The sequence below is a fragment of the Nematolebias whitei genome, chromosome 5 (assembly GCF_014905685.2).
Source record: "Nematolebias whitei isolate Nwh7 chromosome 5, NemWhi1, whole genome shotgun sequence".
Classification (NCBI taxonomy): Eukaryota; Metazoa; Chordata; class Actinopteri; order Cyprinodontiformes; family Rivulidae; genus Nematolebias; species Nematolebias whitei.
The window spans coordinates 45,360,104-45,378,086 of NC_056502.1; the positions used below are offsets into that span (position 1 = coordinate 45,360,104).

General features: G+C 44.8%; 1 protein-coding gene across 1 annotated transcript in view; it reads left to right on the plus strand.

Moving 5' to 3' along the window:
- LOC119410418 (ectonucleotide pyrophosphatase/phosphodiesterase family member 2) overlaps window positions 1–17,983 on the plus strand; it is a 303,683-nt gene that overhangs the window by 193,779 nt on the left and 91,921 nt on the right. The window contains exons 6-7 of the mRNA XM_037677330.1: window positions 16,557–16,632; window positions 16,897–16,984. Of these exons, the coding sequence (XP_037533258.1) occupies window positions 16,557–16,632; window positions 16,897–16,984 (164 nt within the window). The remainder of the gene's footprint in view (window positions 1–16,556; window positions 16,633–16,896; window positions 16,985–17,983) is intronic.

The window sequence follows — 17,983 nt, forward strand, 5'->3', positions numbered from 1 at the left end:
TTCCCATCAGTGCAGTGAACATTCCCAGCATCCTGAACAGGCGGGCGGATATCATGTCGAGGGGCGGTCCCCACCACTGAGACCGGAGTCTCCATCCAAAGCTGATTTCCCAGATTTGGAGCAAGTTTGGCCGAGCAGCAATGGATCTGACTGCCACATGGTAGAATGCCCAGTGTCAATTATGGTTCTCACAGAGCCCACGAGACGACCCACCATTAAGAGTGGACGCCTTCACTCTTAGCCCGTGGCCAAAAATGCTCCTTTATGCGTTCTTTCCCGTCCTGCCGATATCATGGACCCTGGACTGGGTCCGGGAGGAAGAACCGTCAGTCATCCTCGTAGCTCCCGAACGCATATGCGCTCCGTGGTTCCCGAATCTGCAGCAACTGATATTGGGTCGGCCGTGGAAACTGCTGTGGGGGGCGCTCTCCTCCAGGCAGGAAGAGTAATCAGGAGTTACCCAGAAATAGGTCAGCATCTTTGGGTCTGTCCGCTGAACAGATCCGTTTTAGAAAAGATGGGCCTCCCACAGGATGTGGTGCGTACATTCAGTGCGCACGAGCTGCTTCCACCACAATGCTATACACATCAAGTGGACAGTTTTTCAGTGCTGGTGTGCAGAGAAAGGCATGGAGACCATTTCATGGCCACTAGGTGGCATGCTGTCTTTTCTGCAGCAGCTGATAGACAGAGATCTAGTGTTCAGCACAATTAAAACTTATGCTGCAGCTATTTCTTCCTTTCACGAGGGCTTTGGTGACAGAACAGTTCTTAATCACCCGTTGATTAAGCGTTTCCTGAAAGGTGTACGGAGAAACAGACTGGTGTCACGTCCCCTAGCTCCACAGTGAAACCTAATGATGGTCCTGCATGCTCTGATCAAAGCTCCTTCTGAGACTTTAGATCAGGTTTCACTTAAATTTCTGTCATTTCAAACAGCCCTGCTGTTAGATCTGACGTCGTCAAAGAGAGTGAGTGATTATGTGCTCTCTCTGTTGCTTCCTCATGTCTCAGAATTCAAGATGATGGCAGTTCAGCTGTACTACTTTTTAACCCTGCTCTGAAATCATCACAAGCTCATACAGATCGAGAGTGATTACCTTGGATGGGTTTTATCCTCTTCCTCAGAATTCTGAGGAGGAAGCAACAGCTCGCCTCCTTCTGTCCCATGCACGCATTTTTCATGTTACGTGATGCACACGGCCGCACTTCACCGCTTTCAACGTATGTTCGTGCATTACAGGGACAGGTCTTCAGGACGTCCTCTATCCACCCAGCGCCTCTCACACTGGTTGTGTGAGGCTATTTCTGAAGCTTACAGTTCATCTGGACTGGATCCTCCAGAGAATCTCAGCGCATTATACCACAGGGTTTTCATCTTTTATGGCTCTGCATGGAGGGATGACACTGGAGGATGTTTGTATGGCTCCTGCCTGGTCATTGCCATGATTTGTTTTCTACGTGATGTTTCTACTTTCTCCATGACCCATTCTGTTCTCAGGGTTCTGACAAAATGATTATTATTTGTTTCATGAAGCTTCACTTTAGAGCTCACACCTGCCTGCATGCAGTCGTAGTGTGAGATATTTATTATCAGTCACAAGTTCATGACTACTGATTTTATCTTTATTAATCGGTTCATCCTGAGGAACTGTTGGTCTGCTCTGTTTATCGTTACACTGTTACAATTCGTATCCTCCGTTGTTCCTATTCACAGCAGCAGGTAGGCTATCTCAGCCTTTTTTCCTCACCAGAGATCTTTTCTCTGGTGTACTCCTGCTCATGGAGCGCGCAATTACGCAGTGCGTAATTACGAACACAGAAGGCTGAGTGATGTTGTGTCTGAGTGGACCCAGTGAGGCATAGACTGCATCCTGCTTAACCTTTAACCCACTAGCGATAGCCTTAAAGGGCGAAGCCTATACGAAATAGAACGTTGGTTACGTACTGTAACCCCAGATTCTATGAGTATAGGCACAGCCCTTTAAGCTCTGGGCCTCACTGGTTCCTAAATGGCTGAAAAAAAAAGCTATTTGGGAGCCAATTCCCAATCTCACCGTAATTTATATGGACTGGGGATGAGGCCCACACAGTAGGTGGACGTGGGCGTGGACTAAAGTTTTCAGTGCTGCGCGCATAGGGATAAACCCACTAGTGATAGCCTTAAAGGGCTGCGCCTATATTCATAGAATCTGGGGTTACAGTACGTAACCACCGTTTGTTAGAGAGGGGGCTTTTCTGGCCAGTAGGTGTGAAATTGTTAAACTAAAAAACATCTAATGATTTTTTTTTTTTTTTTTTTTTTTTTGATGGCCTCCCTTCTCCCCTTACAGCCATCCTCTCCACACCATTATTATGAAATATTTATTATAGTGACTATCTAGTGTAGGACTGCGGTCGAACACACTCTTTATATCCAATAGGATAGAAAGAAAGAAAAGACAAAGTAAGACTCCAAAATATAAGAAATATATACAAATAGAGCACACGTCAAAACACCCGGCCACTGTCTGTTCACCTGCAAAGAACATGACAAAACATAGCAAGAAAATACATATGTATAAAGAACTTAAAATATTCATGGCTTTGCAGTAAGTTTCCATAAATATATATACCCATACCTACGCCTATATACATACATACATACATACACATGAATATACACTCACATACATATCTATATATCTACATATAAAGCCTAAATAAGCATCCCTGCTTCTATTTGTGTGTGGTTGTGAGCATGCATAAGTGTATAAGGCTTCTCTAATAGAACATTTATTAGTAACTGTGAAGCAGCAGAGACCCGACCCCCAAGACCAGAGGCAGATGAAAAAGGGGGGACCAGAGTCCAAGACCCCAGGAGGGACCCCGACCGCGGAGCCCCCAGAGCCACCCACACAGGACGAACCACTCACCCACCCCCCAGAACGGACCACAGGGGAGAACCGGAAGATCACCACCAGCAACCACATACAGTGACCCCCCGGGGCCAACAGCGACAAACTCATAGGCCCCCGTCGGCACCCGCCGCACCGATGTAGGTCCAGGTCTAGGCACCGAGGCCCGGGCACCGAGGACTCACACCACCCAGGCCAAGGCCTGACAGGGCCAGAGGACCCGAGCCCCACCAGGCAGACACCAGGCCGAGCCGACACACGCCCAAGCGCCCAGCCCCCGATACCAAGGGCCCCAAGCGCGCCGGCAGGCAAGGGCACACCCCACCAGGGGGCCGCGCGATAGGGGCGCGATGCCAAGCACCCCCAGTTGTATCAAAGAGGGGGCAGTCCGAGTCTTGGCCTAACAAATATCCATTCATACACAGACACAATCACACTATCCCAACCTCAATCTCACATTCATTCACTCAAAGACATACAATAACGATACATTTCATTCTTATTCCCGATACACACTCTAAACCCCCCAGGTCCAAGACATGTACCCGCCCTCTACAGGGGGCAGCCCATGCCCAAACCCAGGAGGTAAACCCATTCATTCCTGAGCGGAGAAGAGCCAATACCCCAGAACCGGCCCAGGCCATGCCCCGCCGACAGGACACCCCCCCACCATGAAGAGGACACGCCACCAACCACCCCCACACACCGCCAACAACCAAGCACGCACCCCCAGCCGACCGCCTGCCAGGCCCCGGCAGCCACCCCGGTCCGCGGGCCAACCATGGCACCCAAGAGCCAAGCTCAGGGGGTCCAAACAACCCCAGGGAGAGCACAGCGCCAGCACCGCCCACGGCAACCCCCAGACCCCGAACCCCCACATAGTCCTGGTCAACACCCGACGGCCTGCCCTTCTCCCGGACCCCACCCCCGGAATGGCAGTCAGGGAACTAGGTGGGTAGGAAGAGGAGAAAAAAAATAAATAAATAAATAAAAATAAGACCCCGACACATACACCCCCACCCCTAGATGTGCTGTTGATGTGTGTTGTTGTAGAGTGCCATTAAAAAGGAAAGAAGAAGGAGCAAAGGCTGGCAAGGTGCCAGTTTCCCCTCCACCCCAACTCTATCCAAACCCTAGTGTCTAAATGTAACCGTTGTAAGTGAGCACAGGCACAGGGGGTGAGAGTAAGGTCATCCCACCACCCATAGCCATGTGCCCACTTCAAATTCCTATATATGAATGTCATGAGGATGTTATGAATGAATGTCTAAGGTGTACAATAAAATTGAGTCCCAGGTGGCTATGGTCAACATCTAATGATTTTTAACATTTATTGATATTTTGACATTTTAAGACAAAAGGAAAGACGGGATTCCTTCCTCCCATCCATCCATCCATCCATCCATCCACTTTACCCATTTCTTTCTTTATTGGTTGCAGAGGTCACTGGTGCCCCATGTCCATGTCGCAAGTCTATCACAGAAGACTGGATTCTTGTAAAGAAAAAAATTATATTATTTTGCCTTTTTTTTAAACTAAAACAATGAACTGTGCAGGCTTACACAATTTCTTAATTGTGGAGTAATTGATAAGATAAGACTGAACTTTATTGATCCCTTAGGAAATTGTTGTATTGAGTATTATTGTCACGGTCAGCGGCCCCCGCTGCCCCCCCATCTGCCTAAGCCTCTGCTCTTTGTGTGTTTTCTGTTTTTGTGTATCTGGTCCTGTTATCCCACAAACTAAATCATTTCCTTCCTTTTCAAGGTGCTTTGTAAATGTGTCACTTTAATTACATTCTGAGTTCTGTTTGACAGGTTCTGTCTCTGTCTGCTCTTTATGCTTTTGTTGTTCTGCTCTGTGTGTGATTTTCTGTTTATCTGATTCTGTTATTTTCCACTCACTCCTCAGTCTGCCTCTCCACTCAGTCTTTATCATTCACACCTGTTCCTCATCAGCCACCTGCCCAGGTGCTCTCATTACTCACTCTCCCTCTGTCTTATAAAAAGCCTTTCTCTCCTTCACTCCTTGTCCGGTGATTGTTCTGTGTTCACAGACATCTCAGTCCTCTTCTGTCTTGTCTGTTTTTTGTCCCCCCTGATGATCTGCTCTGCCTTGTTTCTGATCCTGTCTGCCCAAGTAAGTTTTGCTGCACCGACAGCCTTTTGTTTTGTTATTAAAAATAAATTGTTTTTGTTTTTGAACTCCTGCCTCGCTCGCCTCTCTGCAATTGGGTTCCAACACTGAGGATCGTGACAATTATCTTATCTTACTTTGAAGAATAAAAGTGTAAAGTTAGAGTATAATTTACTCAGTGCATTAGTACTAATATCCACATATATGCAAAGGTAATGACAGGAAAACTGCTAAAACTTGTTATTTTTTTCAAACATAAAATTCACTTTTAAGTTAGTTTTGGTCAAAGCTTGAAAGAGCCACTGAGGAAGGACCAAAAAGCCACATGTGGCTCCAGAGCCGCAGGTTGCAGACCCCTGGGCTGCGGACGCATCGTTCTACTCCCAAATAGCTAGCGTTTATTCAGCGACTTGGGAGCCAGTGAGGCCCAGTGCTTAAAGGGCTTCACCCACAATTCATAGAATCAGTGGTTACAATACGTAACTTACATTCAAGTTCATTGTGGGCTTGCCCTTTAAGCCACGCCCACTTATGGGTTAAAGGCAAAGCCAGATCTAGTCCAAGCCTCACTGGATCCGTCCGAACACAAAAGCGCATAACCAGAAAAAAATGCATAATACATGATCTGACTAACTCCTCTGTTGTGATTATGTGCAGTTCACTCAAGCACATAATAAATGCCATAACAGACACGTGTTCCTTAACACAGCTGAGAACTGAGTACTCAGGTTGCTCACGGAATTTAAGTGAGATTGAACCTCTTTAGAAATGCGTGGAGGGGTAGAAAACTCATACAACCTTCTGGATCTGGATGTTTACACTTTTAAGAGTAAAAGCAAGGTTTGGGCTCAGTAACGCTGAGCTCTTATCTCCCTGAATTCTATGGGTGCATTCACACCAGCCCTATTTAGTCCGCTTTAAACGACCTCTAGCTCGTTTTCCTAGAAAGTCTGGTTCGTTTGGGGAGGTGTGAATGCGCCATCAAACTCTGTCACGGAACAAAAAGGCGAACTCTGGCCCGGGCTAAAACCTAGGTCTCGGTCCAGTAGAAGACAACTCCAGCGTGGTTCGAGTGCAGTGTGAATGTAAACAGACCGGGCCCCGCTCCACAAGCAAGAAGTGGAGTACAACACAGGGCAAACAAACACGCATTTCTCTTACCTTATATGGAGGCGTCAGCTGCCTTGTGTGAAAAACAATATTCTCCATGGTCTTCTGCCTCATCTTCTGCTCATGCTGAGTCCATTGTTGAAAAATGACAAAATATAACTTCTAAAACTGCTAAAACTTGATGCCACTCCGTTTTTGATTTTATTTCCAGAAGAAGAAGAAGAAGTGTTTTCAGAGGTTTTTGTGTTGTTCTTTCAGTAGTTCTTGGTGCAGCGCCCCCACAGGCGAGCGGGGGAATAGGTCGGTTCAACAGGTTGGCTCGACTGCACAGTTCAATGTGAATGCAAATGCACCAGCTCAAATGTAAACAAAATGTCATGAATATTGGTCCCCAACCGAACCGAGTCTACCGGACTATCAGGTGTGAAAACAACCTAAGACAGGAGGGGGCGACCGACAGGGCTGAGAGGTCGCTTACCCTCCTTGCTGATGTCAGAGCTAACAGCAGAGCTGTTTTGAAAGATAAGAATTTCAGAGACACCTGATCCAGAGGCCTGAATGGATCTTAAGACAGTGCATGGAGCACAAACGCTAAATCGATTTGTGGAAGGAGTGTGCGCGGTCTTTGTCTGTGCACACCCTTTAAGGAAACGTTTCGACAGAGGATGACTAAAAACTGTTCTGTCATTAAACCCCTTGTGACAGGAGGAAATGGCTGCAGCATACGTTTTAATCATGCTGAAGCCATGTTTCTGTCCATCAGCAACTGCAGAAAAGATAAAACACAACTTAAAGGACATGAGGTTGGGTGTCCTATTAGCGAGGTCAGAGGAAAAGCATAAACTAACGTCTGGAGCCACGGTCTATGTGCCAACACGTTCACCCCCAGTGGGGGCTCATCCCACAGATTCAGGGAGAAAAACAGTTTGCATTGAGTGTTTTCCCTGGTGGCCATTAGATCCACATGTGCCTTGCCGAATCTGGACCAAATCTGAAGAGTCAGATCTGGGTTGAGGTACAAATCCTTCTCCTGAGGTCCGCCCCTGGACATGATATCGGCCTCTCTGTTTAGCACCCTGGGGAGGTAAACAGCTCTGATGGAGCAGAGATGCTCATGTGTCCAGTTTCTTGTAGTAAATCTAGTGGGACAACAATGTGAACTACTGACGTCTTCCGTAACAGCCGCGTGAATGTCAGTCATTGCTTTGTGGATCCTGACTCATTGGGGCAATGACGTCAAGGATTCCCTCCTCTGGTGTAACAGGCGAGCTGTCACGGTGACTGAATTTTGGTCTAGTCCCAGAAAAAGTGATGAACTGAGAGGACATCATCAAGCTTTTGCTCTCAAAACCAGGAAGTACCCGGAATACAAAACCCAATTCTTCCTTCCTGGGAGGAGCTTGGGAAAACACATCTTTTATCAGAAATTCTTTTGACTCTGTCGGTAAATTGGGTCCTGTTCTAGAGGTGTTAACTGGTTTCCCAGAACCCCACTGAACCTTGGGAGAAGTGCCTGCAACTGCAGCGTGTGGCCCCTGCTTATTAAGTTCTACATTCATTTTGTCATCCGAAACGGATGCTGCCTCGCCAAGCTGTGCTCTGAGAGCAGCCACTGTCATGCATGGAAGGAAGCATGGTCTCTCTTGTAAATGAGTCCTCGAGGCTCAATGGGATTAACCTGTGTCTCGCTTACCCGAGTGAGGTAGACACAGGACACGTGCCACGCCCTCACTGCAGCCTTCTCCTCTAATGGGTCTCAAAACTAATCATATGGCTCAGGTGTTACCCACAGCTGTTTTCTAGGACAGTTTTAGTCAAAGGCTGTGTTGAGATGATTCACCCAGACTGTTAACTACCTACAATCCCTGTACTACACCCAAAGTCTCACCTCGTGCCTCGCCCCACCTAGCAACAGGAGTGGGGATGTTTAGCACACGAGGAAGCGCAGGTTAACGGTAGCTCATCTCCTGATTTAGCGTTACAATTGTTATCCGATCTGGCTTTGTTTAGAATCTAGGTATAAGATTGTTGGATGTTGTTTTATAGTCAAAGCTACGAAACCTTTTAAAACCTCCCGTGAACTTTGTTGTTACATTGAACCAAGTTTTTCCACTTTCATGAACAAAGGGGTCTTGACATAAGAATCCAGAAATGTATGTTTTGCTTTGCTTTAATCAATGATTTTTGCAGGGGTAACAGCGGTTTGCACAGTCCAATAATGATTACATTTGATTACAAAGAGGATACATAATGATTAATACTCAGAGTTTAGTTATATTCCTGATGTTGATCCTTCCTGGGCAAAGCAGTTCTCTATTCCTGGGGTGGGAGGCTGGAGGATGATTGTAGGTTTACTCCGCTCAGCCCCAGATATTTTCCTTCTGGCAGGCTGCACTCTGTGAGTTCTTCGGTCGTCCTGACTCACTCAAGCACCCCAAAACCTCTACAATTTACATACACTCTCTACCCGCCCCAATACGTTATCTCTCACCACAATGACAAACCTTTCACAACTCCATGCCATTAAATTTAAAATGTAATTGATCTTTTTGCCTGCCAATTTGTAGATTACCGCTCTGATTTGGAATAAATTTTTATTAAGGACAATATTGGTGAAACGTCTTCTTACCATCGCCGTTTTTGTGGAATTCCTCGAAATTCCAGCTCAGCAAGAAGCAAATTTCCCCATTCACACTTGAATGCGGGCCGTTTCTGGTCCTACAGCTGGTCTGAATTTGAAGAATAGGGTTTAGGCATATAATCCGGGCTGAAGGAAGAAAAATAACTCCAAACAAAGCTTATTCCATCGGATTTGCCCCTGTTCCCTTTCAGCTGGAACCGTCCAAAAACTTGTCGTATAATCCACACGCGTCTGTGGTCCAAACAGTCCTGTTTGTTACATCCACATGAGTCAGTGGTCCTAACAGCCCCGGTTTCACAGAATCATCTGTATTTATAGGGCGAGGTCTTGACTGACACTTCCAAAAGATCATGCCACCTGCTTAATCCAACCTTCTTTGGGCTGGACCTAGTTCAGGGTTCTATGCATGTCTATGGGAATTTGCCATGTCATTCCTCTTACATATTAAAATCTGGGTGTAACTCTTTTCGGTCAGGTTCTGTCTGGACATGCCTGAGTCACCATGAGTTGTTTTCTCACTTGTTTTCCTTATAAGGAGTTGCTTTCTTGCTTGGAGCTGTTTTTAAGGCTTGCCATTGCGCAACACTTTTTGAGTAACTCTTTTTGTGTGACAACTGAACATTATTTCTGATAAAACAGTTCACTTCCTAAATTTTCAACATCATGAACAACTTCAAACAGAATACATTTTAAAATCACAAAGATTATAGTATCACTTGATTATTTACTTGTTTTTTGGTTATAATAAACAGATCATATTTCTACTTCAAAACATAACCATTTCAGCTGAGTGAGATGTGCTTAATTTCTTCACTTTTCTTCTCCCCACATCTTTCCCACTTGCGTGTGTGTATGTTTGAGTGTGTACGTATATATGTATATTTGGTGTATGAGTATGTGAGTGTGTGCATGCATTTGTATGTCTATTTGGTGTGTGAGCGAGTGAGTGCATGTGTCTTGTGTGTGTGTATATGCATGTGTGTTTGTGTGGTGTGTGAGAGTGTAAGTGTGCATGTTCCTACAACATCTGTCCCTCATTATCTCAGCCTGGAAATTTCTGGTCTTATTTACGCAGGCCCAAAAACAAAACATGTTGGGACAAGTTCAGACTGATTCCATCACAGTGGGCCTCCATCGACACCTGTCTAAATAAAGGTTGAATGAAAAGCAGGCCCCTCCTGCCGTCGAATGCAAAGAGAAAAAACTTGCATGGACCCATGGAGGGTTTGCAGCGAAAAAGCTGTCTGCCAATCACACACCGACCCGCATCTGTAGGTGGATGGAAAGGTCGTGTGAGTTGAGCCGGTGAGTAACAACAAGCGACACTAAGAAGAAGGCTCGTCTTTATCGCTCTCCTGCACCATTAGGTGTGTGTGTGGGGGGTGGGGGGCTGACGGGTGCGGAGAAGAACCTCGAACAGAATGGGTGTCCTAACTGGAGGTCCATCGTGAATATGTGAAGTTCGAGGAGGTTTGGCATCTTTAGATGAATGTCTAAAGATCACCTTCCCACCATGAGTGTCTGAGCACCTGTCCTCAGTATCCTTTTTTCACAATCCAGTGAGAGGAGGAGACCGAATGAGGTGAGAAAGGAGGAAAAAAGTCTGCATGGGAGCAAGAGCTCTCACCATGGACTCATATTGTTTCTATGTGTGAAGAGTGGAGAGTTGGTATATTTTAAAACGCTTGTTTAAAATTCACCTTTTGCTCTCTGCGTGAAGTTTGTGTTTTAATAAAAACCTTCACATAACAATTACACAAACACACACACACACACACACACACAAACATTATTTCTTTTGCTGTCTTCTCCATGTCTCTTGGGGCGGAATGGACCAAGAACACACCAGTTGCCGACCTCTGCCAGATTTTGTTCGCTGAGGGGGCCATGGAGGCTGTCCTAAGGGAATGGTTGCGGCTGGGGCTCCTAGGACGCCAAAGAGGGTTGCAGTTAATCCAGGACCAACTGTAAAAAGGCGGGCTGAATAGTCTATCTGGACTACCAGGGCCTTTCAAAATTGGTCCCTTCTCAAGCTCATCCAGATAAGTGGGAAATTCTTTGAAACACATCCGCGCCCGCATCACCTGTAATTTTCATTCAACCTTTATTTAGACAGGTAAATCCCATTGAGCCTCGACGACTCATTTACGAGAGACCTGATTTCAACAAAGAATGATGACAACAATGGACAACAGCGACAACAACAAACAGTCACAAAAAGTCATACAGATTTTTTATTTTTTTTACAAATAGGATGGCTAAAAAAAGAAAAGCAACAAAAAAACAGCTAGAATTTAAGGCAAATGTAGAAAAATAAAAACAGGGACATGTCTGCATTGGTCCCTGCCAGGAGTCCAACAGATTCTTAAAGCCACTTAGAGAGGACAAGGTCAAGAGCTTCAGATCTTTTTGTAAGATATTCCAGGAAACAAGAGCAGAGTAGGAGAAGGCCCTTTTGCCAAGTTCAGTTCTCACTGAGGGAATACTGCAGGCAATAATGTCCTGAGAGCGCACGTTGTAGCTGCACTCACGCAGAGACATGAAGGAGGAGATGTATGAAGGCAGCAGACCAAGAAGTGATTTAAAAATTAAAATATACCAGTGAGAGAGTCTGTGTGAAGTTAATGATGTCCAGTTAACCAGTGAATACAGGGTGCAGTGATGGTACGATAATCACAGCCAGTTATGAATCTTAGTGCACCATGATAGACAGCATCCAACATCTGCAGGGTTCTTATAGGAGCGTTCATGTAAATAATCAGAACCAGAAGAATCAGAATCAGAATAAACTTTATTGGAATTGCACCCAGGTACAACGCGAATATGTACGTACAGTTGTCCGAAAGATGGGCGGAGTGCACGAAGCTGCAACTGTAGAAAGCGTGGCCATTTTATCCATATCAGATAATAATCTTAGATAGGAAAAGAGGTAGAAACATGAGGGTAGATAGTGGTATTACAAAAAAAAGATATTTCACCCTATCAGGAGACGATTTGAGACATCAAAAAAACTCTACCAGCAAGCACAATTAAAACATGATTACATTTGCATTTGACATCAAGGTGCTAAGATTTGTCCATGAGCCTTTTTTCAGATCAGCCACAGTTTCTGATGATGTTGTTCCAGCCAGCAGTTTTGATCAGCTTGCACAGAAAGTTCTTGGGGTGGGGGGTGGGGGGTGGGTGCGATAGATGAAGCTTTTGTCCTTGGGTACTCATGTCCCAGGAGAAACTTGATAGTCGGCCTGTCTCCCAGGCCGTCGGGAGTCAGATTCAGATAAGCTTGATTCTTGTTTTTCTTCAGGCAGACAGATTACTTTTTTCCAGCCTTGAGTCCATCTGGGCGTTCTGATTCTGAAAATGCCTAATTGTGGGATTCCATTCCACTGATCCATGCTGAGTCTCCTTCAAGGTCGAACCCACCATGCTGACGAGTCCCAGAAGCCGCAGGTGGTCTGCGATTCTCAATCGCCTTCACCTTACGGTTAAGCTCGTAAACCAGACAATTCAAAGTTCCCACAGTGTGGACCAGAACTTCACACTGACTCGGAAGCTTTGCCATGGCCGAAACTGCTGCCACCGTCTGCTTCAAAAGTCGATAAAACAGAGCCCCGCCGATGCCAAAAAGCAGAGTCCCTTCTATCATAATTCCAAATATGTAAACATCTTCAACATCCTCCTGATACAGGATTGAGAGACACATCATCTGCCACACTCCCCACGAATCCATGACGTACCCCACAGCGTGAGTCTCAGCTGGACACGCCGGTTCTCCAGGACCTTGTCGCTTTGATGAAAAAATCTTATCAATAGAGTTGAACGCCCATGATACCAAATCCATAATCTTCTTAATTTATGTTCGGGAGATGAGACCCAGGCGCGTCAGACAGACAGAGAGCAGTGTAGGAAGAAGGAAAAACGGGGGAGGAAAAAACAGAAGCTGCCACCTCGATCAGAGCCTGGGAGGAAAAAAAAAAGAATGTCACCATAATCAATGGAGGGAAGGAAAGTCACAGATACAAGGCGTTTCCTAGCATTCAGAGTTAGACAGGATCTGTTTCTGAAAAAGAAACCCAGTTTAACTTTCAGTTTCTTTATCAAGTTTTCCACATGAAGCTTAAAAGAGAGATGCGAGTCGACCAAGATACTCAAATATTAATAGGAATCAATAAACTCAATCGGGATACCATTTGATGATAAAATCTGAGGATGAACTGCTGGGACCAACAATTGACAGGGGAGTTGGCAGGCGGAGACAGTGGGTCACGACACCTTTAAAACGACTGTTTAAAGGACTGCTGTTACCATCTGTGCAGGTAATGTGAGAGAAAAAAACAGCAGGGTCGTACGACCTGACTGTGAGTGGACTCTGCTCCTAGAATGATCTTGGAATTTTATCCAAACTTCCAATAACATTACCATCACACACACATACATTGGGTCATGGCACATTTAAAATGTCTGTTTAAAGGACTGTTGTTACGCTCTGTGCAGGTAGAGTGTGAGAAAAAAAAAACAGCAGTGTCATAAGACCTGACTTTGAGAGGGATCTTCTCTTAGAATGATGTTGGGATTTTATTCAAACTCCCTAAAACATTGCCATAACACACACATACAGTGGGACAGGGCACCTTTAAATAGTTTGTTTAAAGGACTGTCGTTACCCTCAGTGCCGGTGGATGCGTGAGAGAAAATAAAAAAAACAGCGGGGTCGTATGACCCGAGTGTGAGAGGGCTCTGCTCTTAGAAGGATGTTGGGAGTTCATTCATACTCCCAATAACATTGCCCCCCAAGAAATTATCCTAGATACGCCCTTGGAGCTTCGTCTGGCAGAAGCAGCTGTGTGACTGGGTTCTGCTGCTTATGTGGAACCCGGAGTTAAGAAAAGAGGGGGGAGGCGGGGTGCAGCTGCAGGCGCTGCGCGTCGCCCGATCATGGCGTAAGCACCGCATGGAGTGCTAATGTTAGCATAGGCATGTGGCTACTACATTTTCCTGAGACATGCACTGAAAACGTAGGTGAATCTAGCTAAGAGCTGGTCATTGGGGAAAAAAGAGAGTGGGCGGCTGTCGCTCGGCATGCCGAGCCGTTCTGACCCCAGAAAAAAACAGCTGACAGGCTTGGCTCTAGAGGACGAACAAGTGTTCTTCATCTTAGTAGTTGGAAGGTTGCACCCGACATTATACGGACATGCTAGACACGAGGTCGAGCTGAGTCCTGGCAACCAGAGAGTGAGGCAGCTAAATTTCCCACCGAGTCTAGGCCGGGACTGGTTCTGGCAGAGCTAGGTCTAGCGTTTGTCACTCCTGAATATGCCGGGCAGAACACGAACAGCCATGCCAATCGCTGGAAGGGAGAAAAACAACCCGTCGGCGGCAGTCCTGTCTCCAGCCCTCTAACCGAGAGGGGGAGAGTGAGGCAGCTCGCTAACTCCTTAAATGAAAGGCAGAAACATTCGAGACCTGCCCAGCTCTGAAAGAAAAAACAAGAGCCTACATGCGTGTTCTGCTCCGAGGCAGATGACAGACTGCACCGTTCGGAGCAGTGGACATGTCCCGTCCACTAACATCTTTTACTGTTCTTGGTTTTCTTTTTATTTTCCATGTGTTGCTTCACTGGCTGAATAAAATGGGGAGTAGAACGACGGTCTGTAGCCTATTTATACGGACAGAGGTGGGGCCCACACAGTGGGTGGGCGTGGACTAGAGTTTTTCAGTATTGACGTGCTGCACGCAGGGTTTAACCCACAAGTGGGCGTGGCTTAATGGGCAAGCCCACAATGAAATAGAACACGTTAAGATATAAAAAGTATCAAATAAAAAGAAAACTATTCAACAATTCATGTAAGGAAATTAGGTCAATTTGTCCTCTAGTAGTCTAAGCTTAAGATAGCATGATGAGCCGATCCTAACTATAAGATTTATCAAAAAGGAAAGTCTTAAGCCCAGTCTTAAAACTGGACTATGTGTTAGCCTTATGGACAAAAACTGGAAGTTGTTTCTACAAGAGAGGAGCCTGATAACTGAAAGATCTTCTTCCCATTCTGCTTTTGGAACTAGGAAATGTGAGATAACCTGCAATCTGAGAGTGAAGTTCTCTGTTGGGAAAATATGGAACAACAACATCTCAAATATAAGATGGAGCTAGGTTGTTGAGATCTTTGTAGGTTAGAAGTAAGATTTTGAATTAAATTCTGGACTTGACAGGGAGCCAATGGAGGTAATCTAAAACTGGAGAGATATGATCTCTCCTACTAACTCCATTTAAGATTCTGGCAGCAGCCTTTTGGATTTACTGAAGACTTTTTAAAGAAGTATTTGGACACCCAGACATTGGTGAAACCATTGCAATAGTCCAGTCTAGATGTGACAAATGCATGAACCAGTTTTTCGGCATCATTTTTAGATAAGATATTTCTAATTTTAGAGATATTACGCAGGTGGAAGAAGGCAGTTCTAGTAACGTTTTTAATGTGGTAAATGGACTGTACTTATATAGCCCCTTTTTATCTTATTTTAAGATACTCAAAGCGCTTTATAACACAATCTGTGTCCTCATTTACCCATTCATACAGCACTCTACAAGATCTCTACAAAGCTAATTGAACAAATCATTCTAATGAGACTAATCAGTGCTTAAGATCACATGCATACACTGATGGGACACGCATCGGAGGCAATGAGGGGTTCAGTGTCTTGCCCAGGAACACTTCGGCATGTGAAAGCTGGTGTATTCGAACCCCCAACTCTTACATTGGAGGACGACTGCTCTAACCACTCAGCCACAACCGCCCAACATAACTGAAAGATCTGCCTCCCTTTCTTCTTTAAGGAAACTCTATAGGAACCACAAGTAAACCTGCAGTCTGAGAATGAAGTGCTCTGTAATCTTCCACAAGATTTAGAAGAATACTTTGTTTACATTAAGTGTATACCTTCATTACAAAACTACACATCAGTGCATGGCTGGAAAAATACATGAGTAAACTCTATTAAACTGCATCTTTTGAAATAGTTCAAGAAAATCTTTTTACGTTTTACTTTATAGTGTGGCAGTGAGTGCTTTTAACATGTTTTTGGCTTCACATGCATGCCCATGTAAGGACTGATAACCATCAAAATATTTAAAAAGAAGCAGTATGTAGACAGCATGGTGGTGCAACTGATAGAGCTGCTGCCTCTCAGCAAGCAGGTCCCCGGTTCAAATCTTGGTCTGGGGGCCTTTCTGGGTGGAGTGTGCATGTTCTCTCTGTGCATGCGTGGGTTTTCTCCGGGTACTCTGGTTTCCTCCCACAGACCAAAAACATGCATGTTAGACTGATCGGTAACTCTAAATTGTCCCTAGGTGAGTGAGAGAGTGAATGGTTGTCTGTCTCTATGTGTCCCTGTGATGGACTGGAGACCTGTCCAGGGTGTACTTCGCCCCTCGCATAGTGATTGCTGGACCCCCATGACCCAAAAATGGAAGAAGTGGGTAAAAGATAATGGATGGATGGAAGAAGCAATATGTTGATGGGCATTTACTGATAAGTATCTTTCATGTAGAGGACTGTGGCTTGATTTTATTTTATTTTTTTAACCTTAGTCCCTGTGTATCATTTGACCAACATAACACACACACACACCATATTCAGCGTGTAAAATATTCATCTGTGCACAGTTTGCGTGTTGATGTTGTGGTGCTGTTACTGATACAGGGACTCGTGTTGGACCCAATAACGTTACACATCAGTAGTGAAGCCACTGAATTATTTATCCAATCTTCATTGCAGGAGAGTTCCTGAGGGTAGGAGGCACTGTGGCTTCTCAGGGGACCACGGGTACGACAATAAGATCAACAGTATGCAGGTATCCTACTCGAGATGCTGCTTTTTTATTTACACCATGCACTAAAATGAGTGGTCAGGTACAGAGCATCAGAAATAAATGAAATAACGCTACAATTATTTACAAATTTATTTAAATCAAAAATGTCATATTTGCTAAATATGCTTTGAAGAGCTAAGACTTTAACATCAATAGTTTCATATCAAAATGAACACCAGGGACAGACAAATTATTATTAAAATAGTTAATTATTTTAAATCATTTGACCTGTGTCTTTTTTTCCAGACTATTTTCTTGGGCTATGGACCTACATTTAAATTCAAGACTAAAGTTCCAGCATTTGAAAATATTGAGCTTTATAATGTCATGTGTGGTAAGATTTATTTTTATCTTTATTCGAGTAAAGGGCCCAGCATACTCCATCCAAAGCCGAACAGTCGTCTTGCGGCCCTGTGGTTGCTGGATGTTCGTTTTTCACACACATTTCATAGTCTGAGAGATGCAGGTGCAGAGCTCCTAGGAAACCCCTCCCGCTACAGTATACGTCACCGCACAGGTTTCTTCCTGCCAGAGTCCCCACTCTGTCCCTGCATCTGCCGTTTGCCCACAAATCTATCCTGAAGAGAGCACCACACTTTTCAGCAGACAGACTCCTCCATACACAATGTCTGCATGATCTCATTCCAGGAGGTTTTGACCATTTGACTAATTTGGTGTATGAAGAGTCCTACAGCTGAATGTCCGAGTGCATTTCTGCATTGACAAACACGCCCACAAGCTTCAGACCAATCACAAAGTACTTGGCGCATACGCCTCTGAGAAGAAGTTCGGCCAAGGCCTTGTGTTGAGAAGGGGCGGACAAAGCTGCTTTGCAAAAAAAATGACATAATTTTCATCCATCAACTTCATTAATGAGAGACGATTTCAGCTCTTCAGGTGGATTATGCAGGGCCCTTAAAAATGCAACACTATCTGTTATACACCCATCGAAAGACGGACTCTTTATGGTATAGTCTCTACCTGCCTGTACATACATACATAAACTTTCTCTTTTCTGGACCAGAACTTCTGATCTGCTCAAGATAATTTAATGAAACTTGATACACATTTGTACCACCACTACACAGTGACTCAAGGTCAAGGTCACAAATCAAGGTCAAATGCTATACAAGGTCTTTGCTTGTCTGGGCCTTTCGTATAGTTTATTGTAAAATAATTTGTCACGGGGATTATATTGTGCCGTACTATTGTTTCATTAAGTGTAATTACTTCAGTGTAAATGTTATTTTTTTCCTACTACTATTTTAGTTTATACTGTAGTTAACAGTCTCACATGAATATAAACTGACTTCATACTGATTTGTTCCAATTT